Source organism: Diadema antillarum, unplaced genomic scaffold (genome assembly GCF_040938485.1).
Source record: "Diadema antillarum isolate AM-2024a unplaced genomic scaffold, OU_Dant_1.0 scf00000226, whole genome shotgun sequence".
NCBI classification, from domain to species: domain Eukaryota; kingdom Metazoa; phylum Echinodermata; class Echinoidea; order Diadematoida; family Diadematidae; genus Diadema; species Diadema antillarum.
This window is the reverse complement of record NW_027271115.1, coordinates 3,804,125-3,816,928: the sequence shown is the minus strand read 5'-3', so window position 1 is coordinate 3,816,928 and position 12,804 is coordinate 3,804,125. Positions and strand designations below refer to the sequence as shown.

At 36.6% G+C, this 12,804-nt stretch overlaps 1 protein-coding gene across 1 annotated transcript; it reads right to left on the bottom strand.

Moving 5' to 3' along the window:
* Nucleotides 1-7,502: 7,502 nt before the first annotated feature.
* On the bottom strand, nt 7,503-10,180 carry LOC139724728 (uncharacterized). The gene is made up of 4 exons (XM_071635850.1): nt 10,075-10,180; nt 9,480-9,855; nt 8,396-8,518; nt 7,503-7,821 (listed from the first exon to the last, which is right to left on the bottom strand). Exons 1-4 carry the CDS (start codon nt 10,178-10,180, stop codon nt 7,503-7,505), a joined length of 924 nt encoding a protein of 307 aa, XP_071491951.1.
* Between the last annotated feature and the right edge of the window lie 2,624 nt (nt 10,181-12,804).

The window sequence follows — 12,804 nt, the reverse complement described above, 5'->3', positions numbered from 1 at the left end:
GAATAAAATTCTTCCCTTAAAGTTGACTATATATGACAGTTTGCAAGGGTGCATGACTCAATAACAACGAGCACATGACAATATATGATGGGGACTACATTGTTCAGGAGGCAACTAGGCTTTATGAAAGTCTTCTGCGCAGTGGGAATACACGCTCGGTATAAAACACTTTAAATTGTGACAAAGAGATCAATTCAGTTCAAGTGCAAACTTTTTGAACACGTTTGACTGGATGATCGGATCCACAAGACTTTCCTGGACTCACTTTCTGCAATGCTGGCCTCAAATCCGATCCAACGGTTCAATTCGTCTTGAAAGTGGCGTATTGAATGGAAGTTTGGACGGATCAAGATATAGTATACTACTCGAAATGTAGGTGAAATGTGTATTGATATTTTCAACGACAATCTGCTTTTCAACGATAATCTGCTTTTCAACGATAATCTGCTTTTCAACGATTAACATCTGCAATTAGTAGAGGCTACTATGTAATCCCGTGAGATTTTTGTGCCAAAATTGATTTTTTTTTTGGCTAACTTTGTCAATTTGGGGGTGCTGAATCCAAAAAACTTTGGTTCCATTTTTTCTGACCACGTCTTCAGCCGCCATTTTGAATTTCAAAATGGCCGCCATAGCAAACTGTATTTTTATCCATATCTCATTAAGTGAGCATTGTAGAAGCTTCAAATTTGGTGCAAAATGCATGGTTGTGATGTCAGACACTCTGGTATATCTTTTTCTGATATTTTGGATTTTTTTATACCATTTGTAGGCTGCCATCTTGAATTTCAAAATGGCCACCATAGCAAACAGTATTTTGAACCATATCTCATACAATGAGCATTGTAAAAGCTTCATATTTGGTGCAAAATGCATCGTTGTGATGTCAGACACTCTGATATATCATTTTCTGATATTGTGGATTGTTTTGATACAATTACTAGGCTGCCATCTTGGAGTTCAAAATGGCCGCCGTAGCGTTTTTACGCATATCTCATGTTGCAATTATTGTAGGAGCATCAAATTTTCAGTAATGCACATGCTTGTGGTATCTAACGTTCCAGTACATCTGTTTCCTATTGTAGATCATTAGACAGGCCACCATCTTGAAATTCAAGATGGTGGCCAAAGAAAAACATATAACAATGTAATACTGTGGTAAGAGCCATAGATGAATTTGCAAAAATTGTACTAGTTAGACCGAATTCATTTTCAGGTCACGCAGAACGACAGCCATCTCTTAATTCAAAATTGCCGCCATAAATTCAGACTGTAAGGACGAGGTTCCAATGACGTCATCAAGCCATCCTGAGGGGCAAAGACTGCGTAAGGGGGGGGGGGGGGGGGGGGAAGGGTCCCATACCACTTCCCATAAGTGTGGGCAAGCGTGTAAACGTTACATCCCACATCCCATAATAGCCAAGCGGGTATGTGGTTCGCGTACACGTGATTTGTTTTAACTATCAGGCAAGACATGTTGTCATTGAACCTCGTTAATAGTTATTTTTAATCCCAGTCATTATAAAAGCAAGCATTGATGCGATTAAAGTTGAGGTTCAAAAACTTGATACTGCCTCGAGAGAATAAAGACAAACAAGGAAAAGTCTTGCAATGGCAAAAAATGCCATAGTCACCCTACCAGGCATCCCATTCACAGGCGTGTTTGTTGACCACAAAATGAAACAACTCATCAGGGAGCTCATAATTGCTGGATGTATTTCTGGAATAACACAGAATGAATAAGGAATGCCAATGAGTAGATTTTACCTGATTGCCCTTGTGTGGGTCATCCTTAATTATCAAGACTTCCAAGATGCTTACAGATGTACCGCCAATTATTCTAAAACTACAAAGGAGCAATAATAGCTCAGTTCTTTGGCACTTTGGATGCATCAGAATTCCTCAACAATTTAGAACACCATCACACGAGGGCAATCTCAAAAATTGCCCCTGCATTGAAACTTATGAATATGGTGCTTGGCAATCAGATATCGGAAACGTTCAAGGAGGATATTCTAGAAAGGGATGAAAAAGAAAGTTTTCATGTTCTTGTCTAAGAATTTGTATCTGAAAGAATTTAAACAAAACAAAACAAAAAACCTGTCTGGGATAATATGAGAAAAGATCTGTCTGGGATGATATGAGAAAGGCCACACATTCAGCTCTCGCAGTTGAAATATACTGTCTAAGATTTAATCAAAAGTCGTAAGCTTAAGAGGGCCACAATCGTCTTATAACGCTTCTACCAGTACAACTATCTGATAGACCTGTCATTATCCAGTCATTACTGGACGATACAATTATCGGAAGTTATATAAGTTCTACTGTTCTAAGTAATTCCACAATCACTCTTCATCTCACAATTTTATGGCCTTCTCTTCCATCTGACACAGAACAGGTAAAAAAAAAAGAAACAAAGGGTTCATCAAAGATGCCATGGGAGCTGTCACCTGTCACAACGAGGAAGCTGATATCCTCATTCCATTGCATGTATTAGATGCTTCTTCAAGAGCAACAGAGAATTTCAGAGATATTGATGATTATTACGTATAGACACTGACATTTTCATTCTCCTAATGGATCTTTACTTTACTTTTGCAATTGCATCGCACGTTGTCTGCTCCATCACCGGAAAAGAAGATGATAAAGTACAATTGACACTGTTGAGAGATTATGTTCTGCAAATTGTTGCGAAAAACAGAGGTCTGCTTGGTCATGCCTTTCATGGCAAAGGCTGAAGTTGAGAATTTGAGGATGTCTCCAAGAGCAGATGGATCAAGAATTCTCTAAGCCTTGAATCGTGCAGAATGTGCAATGAGACAGTCCATGCCTTCCAGAAGTTGGGCATAGATGACTTCAACCTGGACAATTTGCTCTCGTAGAATCTTGATACAACACATCCAGAGAACAAACCTTGTAAACCTTCACAACGTAATTTGTGCCTCTACTTCAGGGGAATATGATATGGTACATTGTCGTTATTTCCAGCGGATATACATAAACTGTGCAATTAAATGCTTTGAGCTCCCTACACCAATGGTAGCCACAGAATTCATTATCATGTTCATATGGCAAGAAATGCAAAAGTCATTGTTTGTGGAAGAATTTAGAACCAATGCTCCACTGTGTACATCCCTATACAAGTGCTGTGACTTCAAAAACACATGCAGGGAACGAAGCTAGAAGACATTAACTAAGTAAATTTACGATAAATTTTCGAGTATTCCCACACGGCTAATATTGTTTATTTAAACTCCACAACCAAATCGTCTAAATGTGAGCATTTAGTCACTCAGACACAGTTATTTAGGCACGTTTGAAAGTCACTTGCTTTGACACCAGAATCACATGATTTCCCATTCACAAGTTTTGCCCAAATGCAATGCTCTTGAAGCCATGGCAGCCATTTTGCATTTCAATGTGGCAGTGTACCTACAGGAAACAGTCCCGTCTATGCAATGATAATACTATTTATTGAAGTGATTGACTTCCACATATTTGTAGGTCCTACATGAAAGTGCTCCAGCATGCTTGAGTTTGCAGGGTAAAGATCTTACAGCACCAAATATGGGTCGAAATCCACATCTTGAATTTCAAGAGTGGCAGCCAATGCGAATAATCCATTATTACAAAATGTATGATTATGTGCGTGTATGTTTGTAAAAGAATATACAATGTACACCTCCATAAACATTGATATGCCTAAAAGTTGCTTGTAACCATAGATATTAGCTGAAAAGCAGCCATTTTGAATGATAAAATGGCAGCCGCAAAAATGATCTGCAATTTTACGGAGGGGATCAAAGTGCATCTGAATGTTCAACATCATGAGCCCGGTTTATGCCCGGAATGTGAACTTTCTGTATTGTTTACAACATGAAATATTGGTCAAAATATGCATTCTGGTATGGCGGCCATTTTGAATTTCAAGATGGCCACCTACTAGTATAATATCAAAATGGACAGAAAAAGATGTTTCAGAAAGTCTGATAGCATACGCATGCTCTTTGCCCCTAGTTAGAACCTTACACACTGCATACGACTCCAGATATAGGCCCAATTACATATGCTATGGTGGCCATTTTGAATTTCAAGATGGCCGCTAACCAAAATGATCCATCATTTAAAACAAAAATGTATATATTAGCATATCACATCATGTCACATGTCACTTGTCACATCATAAGCATGCTTTTTGCCTCAAATTTATACTTTCCATAATGCTTACAACCTGAGATACAGGTAAAAACACAGTTAGTTATGGCGGCCATTTTGAATTTCAAGGTGGCAGCCCTCAAATTGTATCAGAACACTCTACAATATCAGGAATTGGTGTATCAAAATGTCTGACATCATAAACATGCTTTTTGCATCAAATTTGAACGTTCATTGATGCTCACATTATGAGAACTGGGTCAAAATTCAAGGCTAGATTGAAAACTACATTACTGTCAGATTACAATCTATGAATATAGCATTTGAATATATATATATTTTTTGTATGATCACATTTCTTTTCCTGTAAATTAGATTTAAAACTACAATAAATATACGCAATGTTTCTGTGTCTATCATTTCATTTCATTCCCATTATCTTCAGCATCACCACTATCACTTTCATCTTCATTATCACATTTTTCTTCATCATTACCCTGTCAACATCATCATACATCACCATCATCATCATCATCATCATATTTCACGTTACTCTTATTCGTACCTATGCACTATACATATATAAAAAAAACATAATGTATTTACAGTGTTTTATATTTTGTAGTATTTCTCCATTCCGCAAACAATATAATTTTTTGTGTATTATGTAGATAGGTCCCTGGGCTGCCACGTGCTCAAGCTTTTGCTTATAGTGGCAGTTCTTCTTCCGCATAATTTCTCAGATAATTATTTGGAAAATTGGTAATACGATTTATAATTTTTTAATGAAATTAATTTACACATCGATTTTCCTTCTTTGAATCATGCACTTGTAATCTGCTTACTGATATTCCATGTGATATTACTGAAAATAATTTTGATTTATGTATGAAATTGTGTTGGAAGAAAAATAAATCAAACAAACAAACAAACAAACAAAATACAGTTTGCTATGGCGGCCATTTTGAAATTCAAAATGGCGGCTGAAGACGTGGTCGAAAAAAATGAAACCAAAGTTTTTTGGATTCAGCACCCCAAAATTGACAGAGTTAGCTAAAAAATCAATTTTGGCACGAAAATCTCACGGGATCCAATATTTCGACATAGCAGACCGTACTAAATATGAAATGCCTCATTTGACTTGCAACGTGACGTCACTAGATTATTGTGTTAGTTTATACCATATCGCATAGAATCATCATTTTTTCATCTTGGCAACGTGTTCTTGATAGAACTCCTAAAAGAAAAAAAAAACACCTCTCGAATACTTCTGGGAGTGCAAACACTCGCGTGTGTATGTTTGCTTCGTCTTCATGTATGCGTTTTGAAAAATGGACTTCTCTTTCTTTTGTTACAGTATTCCTCTATTCTCAGATAATACTTCATACCATTTTAAGGAATATTAATTGTGAATGGTGTCACGTTGGATTCTTCCATATGGAAGGATGTTATTATTAAACAACTGGATGTCGTCAGACTATTTTCACGTCATATTATTATCATAATACACGTAGTTACAAAACTGGTCACTTGACACGTAACCGTTTCCATTCTAGGTTTTTTTTCTGTTTGAATTTTGAAATAGAATGCAACATTAAAATGATCGGATTGCGTAATATAGTCTCATTTCAATCTGTGTTTTCATAGTTTATTTCCGAGGTACATTGAAATTTTATATATATTATATATATGTATATACATATGTATATATATGTATATGTATATATATGTATATGTATATATATATATATGTATATATATATGTCTCTCTCTTCTTAGTCTTTATCTCTCTTCCTCCATCTCTTAAAGTCTATGATCGAGAACAGGACAATGAAGAACAATGAAATGTAAATACAATTTTGTACAACATGTAATAAGATATTCTTTGTGCATTTTACATAATTATAATCAATTCAGACAATAGACGGTGAAGTTATACATATATAGCATTTTAAATACATATATGAAATGCTATGGAAAAGATACAACAAATAAATCACAGGATATTGACTATGATTGTGCTTACCATTTAGCTGAGAAAGGATTTAGAAGAGAACGTTAACAATGTGATCAAGAACTAACACATTAAGTATCGAATGAACTACAAAGAATTAGATGATGCTAAATTCTGATGTAATAGGCCGTTTTCTTTTCATCAAATGTTGCCAAAATGTCGATACGTCATTTAACTTTTGTAGTAAACAAGAAAATGTTGAGAAATTTCAAGTTCATGTCGGAAAGGCCTTTAACATTTTAATCGTAAACTCGATATTGTAGTCACGTCTACTGTGACAGAGAGAGCACGAGTCAAAATTAGTATTCGTCATTAGTAAATTCGTAATTAGTAATTCGTAATTCGTAATTAGTAAATTCGTAAATTCGTAAATTAGTAAATTCGTAAATTAGTAAATTCGTAATTAGCATGTTGTACTAAACGCTTATATTGTTTCTTTGGAACCTACATTCTACAAGCATTGCTTTTTAGTAGGTTCCTCATATTTACACATCATTTTATCACATGTCCTTATACATTTGTGAAATTATGTCTAAAATTGAATGTTGTGTTATACATATTTTACTCCGAAATCAAATGGAATATGAAGCCTGAATATGGAATGTGGAATATGGAACTTGAATAAAAAAAAAAAAAAAAAATGGAAATCAAATTTTCAGACGGACTTAGTAATCAGACACAGATATTGACTATCTTACAGTATATCAGTGTTCCAAGAAGTGGATAAGCCACGATCACATTTAAACAACGACTTGTTCCCCGAGTCTTTTTAATGAGTTTGAAAACGTGTAAGTTCAGCATACCCTGAACAAAGTCATCATAAATTCGTGTCGATGTCAGTCGAGAATTTTTATTGTAACGGAAATTATAGTTGCTAATCTGTTGACATTCTGAGTTTCTCTATTATAGTTTTCGTGGCTATTTGTCTAAAATTACTCTACCTCCGTTACCACTGATGCATTGTTCTATAAGCAGATTAGAATATCGTTTTATTCAAATGCGTTACACACAGGAAGATGTGAGATGGAAAATAATCGATTCGGCATGACGACTTCGGAAAGTTCTACCTACAATAATCATGCAGATACGGAGTGTCGCGATATCAGCAAGAGAATGATGCGACTCTATATACATCTTATCGAGACGCGGAAGTATTATTTCAAGCTTTCAGTCCTATAAAGCTCCCTATTTCAGCTTTCGGAATTTTCTTGATACTCCGTCTTTTAAGTTCTGCCTTGCGATTCAAAGAAGCATTGGACCGCTTGGTCCTTTTTTCCCTCCTCGAGAACCTAACGTATTTTCGTGATTTGCATATCTTCACAATATGATGCTTCTAGACTAAGCGGGAATAAACTGACTTGTCAGAGCCACTCAGCTTGGCGACAACGTAGACGGGATCGCGGATGATCACCAGTACCGTTTTGATAACGAAGAAGACGAAGGTAAGTGCGAAGAGAGATGACGCCAGCACCGCCTGAACACTGGTCGGGTTAGTGATGTTGGCTACGAGGACGCCACCTAGCGACCACATGGCGGCGGGGTAGACGATGAGGATGTACCGTGAGTAGCGGTCGTAGATGAAGCAATCGAATATGAAGTACGTGATGAGTTCGGTGGCCAGGATCAAGAGGCAGACATACACCGTTGTTACCCTGTTTGATACAAGAAATTTATTAAAGAAACCCTTTGAGATAGGGTAATATAAACACTTCTTTCTTGCACCCTTGTGGTCGAAATGATGGATTTTTCTGAGGGGTTGTCTTCGTAATATTTTGTGCTTTGATGTATCTCCATTACCCATAGACATCCCAGAATGTTATACCTAATCCTTAATTTGATTTTCGTCTTTCACCGACATTTCTACACCAGTTTTCGTGAGAAAAATATAAATGTAACAAATATTATAAAATTACACGTTATCCTTCTGTAAGGAATATCCCTCACATTTAACAACTCCAAACTGTTATAACCATCTTAACCCGTTCAGGACGAGTCCCTAGTATAGTCGTGCAAGCGTCTATGGGAAATGCGTGTTGTAGCAAAATCAGTCAGTCCTCAACGGGTTCCAGAACGAAAATGGTAAAAATACCGTTCAGTGAGCGACTAAGGAGATGTTGATAATTTGGTGACGTCATCGCCTGAAGATTGTAACAGACGATGACGTCACATTATATCCATAGTTTAACGTTCATTACTTTTGTTTTATCCCAAGAGAGTGTTACTTACTCATCAATACCGAAGACGTACATCAGCGTGACGGAGAGATTGACCTTTGTTGCCACAGTCGTCCAGGTGGCGTAGAGGGCAATACCATTCTGGACGAGCACACGGTTCGCCCAGAGATCGAATCTGGAAAAAAAATGTTGCCTAGTTATGCAATAAACTGTTTTTGTAATGTATCAAAATGGATGGATATTGCTTTTCCTACAGCCTCGTAACAGACTATGTATTCACTTACTCCCTAGACCAGCTGAAGGACAAGTTCACCTTCATATACATGTGGAATGAGTAAATGAAGCAATACTCGTAGAACACACCAGTGAAAGTTTGAGGAAAATCGGACAATCTGTTTAAAAGTTACTAATTTCTTAAGTTTTTGCGCAGTCAACGCTGGATGAGAAGACTACTACAGCTTGTGATGTCACATGCGTTCAACGATATACATGCTATAAGGAAAACGTAAATAGAAACAACAAAGAAAATATAAAACGAATTCCAAAAGATTCAATATTCTAGCAAAATGAAAGAATACTTGACAAACCGCTTTCAGAAAGGAGGGAGAATAAGTGCTACCTCTAAAATATGTCAGTATCAAGTTCATGGAATGTGTAATTTTCATGAATATTTATTTTCTATTGAATTCCCTTTTATATTTTCTTTATATTGTAGTCCACTCATACGTCATAACCTCTAGTAGTCTCCTTAACCAGCAGTTCCAACATCAAAGCTTTAAAAAATCATAACTTTTGCATCGATTGTAAACTTTCACTGGTGTGTTCTTTTAATGTTACTGCTTTCAGTCAAGTCACATTGTTCTTAGGGTTTGCGTTTCCTTTAAACAAAATACAATCATACCATGAACAAGTTGAGCGCTTAGGGATAAAAATTTGCTCTTCCATTGAAATAATAATTATCACCAGTACAGATATTAGTATAGTTGCAGTAGATATAGTAGTAGTAGTAGTAGTAGAAGTATAATGTTAGTTTCACTATCATTCGCATTAATATTCATAATATTCATATCAGTGTCGTCATTACCTTGCATGATATAACCTTTGTTACAAAATTGAAGCATTATGCAGTGTCTTACCGTCCGAATTCCCTGAAGACAAAGATGTATTGGTAGACACGTGTTGCGTTGATCGAAAGGGCAACATATAGGGAGATGGTTATGAGGTACAGGACAATCAGAGACAAAATGAATGTAGTCCGATCCCAGGCGAACAGCCAGGTTACGTTGAAGGTAAGATTAAGAAACATGGCAACAAGGAATGCCTCGTTGATAACTGGTGGGTTGAGGTAAACAGCCCCCTTAGCGTTGGACCGGAAGAGAGTGGTGATCAGATAGACGAGCCATGCTGCAAACGAGCTGTAGATGACACCCCAAATGGCGAAGGTGTAGCCCGCCGGGGTGATTGGCGTCGTGTACTTGTCGGAGAGGTTGCCGATTGAGTTTCGAAACAGACCTTTATCAAACGTTCAAAAGAACATGAGAAAGAGAGGGGGAGTTAGAGAAAGGCGGAGTGATGGGGGCCGGGGGGACAGAAACGAGTACTGTTTTGTCCTGACGATGTTCAAGTGACCATCGTCCATCACAAGAATGACAAGTAGTTTAGATGGTTTCAGAGTCGTAGAGTTTCTCTGATCCCTTTTACCTGGTTAAAATAATAGTCTTATTGACTCACCAAGTGATAGCTCGGAGTCCGGTGGAATGCCCGCTTGGAAATTGAAGAAGAGGGTGAGTAGGTAACCAACGGTTACGAGGACGGTGAGTTGCGGGACGACATCCATGGTGTGAGGTTTGTGAGCATGTGGGAGATTCGCGGCTGGAGATGATGCTTAAAGCCGAACACGGCACGTTGTTCCCGACACGTGAGCGCCCTAATCCTGCAGACACGTGATCTGCGAAGATATATTTTTACCGCTTGGAAGTGGACATCACTGCCTTGCACTGTTGCAACTGTTTGTAGATGGCTCAAGATAAAGGCAAACGATCACAAATATTGGACGGTGTTCATAATATGTAAGAATCACAAACAGCGTCCAACGATAACCAAAAAACCTTCGGTCATCGTTACTCTTTTTGATTGCAATATAAACTCCAGAAAATACCATGTCTATCTTGGTAGCTATAATAGCCTGCGGTTTCATAAACGTACCGGGGCAAGGTTAATATTAACTTTGTATTCGGCAGCGTTTTGTAAGTTTTAGTGTTGACAATACAGCTAGCCGTCATCATCACAATGATTTGTATGTACGTACGTTTTTCTTATTTTTCACATGGAGATGAATACACTGTCTTGGATGTGTAGACCTCAATTTCGTTGAATTCCACTCAAGAATATCGATACTTAACAACCCAGCATTCATATCATATTCAGCTTGTTACTTTTTCCTCATTATGTCTGGTAAGATTGAGCCATGATTCAATGAAATTATTTCTTTAAAATTGAGAAAAGGAACAATTTGTAATCGGTGGATTAATTTGATGCTTCATTAACTTGGAGGCAGACTGACCACCGCTGGTTTAACTCATGCAACAATATTGTCATCGATCCACTCAATCCGGTTCATCTTACGTGTATGTATAATGTACTGTTACTTATAGGTTATTGCTGCTAGTGGTAAAGAAAATAACTATATGTCTCACGTTGGTGTAAAAATGAATTTGATTCTGAATTTGAACTCCAGACTGGTTTGATATTCGTATATATACCAAGCTGTATTGCCACACAATATCTACGATATATACTGGCAGTTATGCAGTCATATTTATTCAATAAGCTGCGCGTTATATTTGTATTCAAATAAAAAACCACAATAAATTATAGCACAGGGATTATGTTAGCTTGGACTAACAAGACTAATGCTCAATCAGAAACAGGAATACACCATGTGTCACTGTGATTTATTTGCCAAATTGACGCAACAGTGTTTTACAACCATCTTCATCCACAGCAAAGATTTGGAGTAGAGAACTAAGGCATGCTTTCAAAACAGCGGAACAAAACTTTAGCATAATGATATCACCTTCTCAAATGTAATGTTACATAACTGTCTTAACTTAAGTTATTGCGACATAATAGCTATGTACTTGAAATCCATTATTGGATTTACACAATACTGTGAAAGTGTTAAAAAGAGAATCGTGTGATCGTCATTTGACTACTTCATCCTTAAATGCCTGCTGAAGGAGATTTACTCAAGAAGTTGCTTTTGTTGATGAAAGGTAAGTGTGCTAACGATTGCTCAGGTAAATAATTGGGTAATTTCATAGGACTTCTTCTTCTTCTTCTTCCTCTTCCTCTTCCTCTTCTTCTTTTTCTTCTTCTTTTTCTTTTTCTTCTTCTTTTTCTTTTTCTTCTTCTTTTTCTTTTTCTTTTTCTTCTTCTTCTGGCACAATGTGCCTGGTTGATGCCGTTTGCTGACTATTTCTAGTCACGTGGGGCGAACGACAAGGGGGGTACTTGTTTGGTCACATTTGACCTGTTTGCGTTGATTTTAATCGCCCTGTATATACCTTGACCGCATGGGCTGCGACTATTGTTCTCACCATTACAGACAATTTTGTTTAGATATTTAAGTTTTTTTTTTGGGGGGGGGGGCTGGGATGGGTGAAGATTCTTGCAGAGACTTTGGTCAAAGCATATAATTTGTGTAAAATACAACAAAAAATTCTCCCTCTCGTTACACTGCTTAGCAAAGAAAAAGAAATAAAGGCAATATTTAACACTGATTGTATGTGTCAAGGTGCTTTTTATAAAGGTTTATGATAGCCGGGGCCATTTTATGTAGTTTTGCTGCTATGGCTGAAATTGTACGATATCGATTACTCTTTCTATTGATAACTATATAATCTCTTCTGAAAATGAAGAATGAATTAAAATAAACTTTTAAAGTAATAGCAAACGCAGAAAACGGTATACGAGTAAACTCAAAGAAACATTGTTAGTATAGGGTCTATGCACCACATTTGATGATAAACTTATACGAGTATCACAATCAGCAAAAGACAATGCTAGTGGTAAAGAAAGTTTGGACTAAATTAGATTCAATTCAATTCAATTGAGTGGTTCACAATCTACACGCTTGCTTTTTAGTGGACCTCTCAATTCTTTTCTTTTTCTCAACTGAAACATAACCTTGTATTATTTTTGCAAGTATGCATTATATATATATATATATATATATATATATATATATATATATAACTAACTTTATTTGTATCATTTGATATCATTTGCAAAGTTGTATGTATACGTTTGTGATATAATTCCTAATTTATACTGTGTTGTGTTCTGTTGGAAAAAGAGAAGAATGAAAATAAATGAATTGAATTGATTCGAATGAAATTAAATTGAATTAGAACATCAGGCAATTGGTTATACCTGTTTATCGTAATTTCTTTCCACAAC

Excerpts from the sequence above, each read along its gene's own strand:
- LOC139724728 (XM_071635850.1), bottom strand. The coding sequence starts at position 10,180 with ATGGATGTCGTCCCGCAACTCACCGTCCTCGTAACCGTTGGTTACCTA. Across the intron at positions 9,856-10,074 it reads GGACTCCGAGCTATCACTTG|GTCTGTTTCGAAACTCAATC; the intron begins GTGAGTCAATAA and ends CGTTTGATAAAG. Across the intron at positions 8,519-9,479 it reads GTCTTCAGGGAATTCGGACG|ATTCGATCTCTGGGCGAACC; the intron begins GTAAGACACTGC and ends TTTTTTTTCCAG.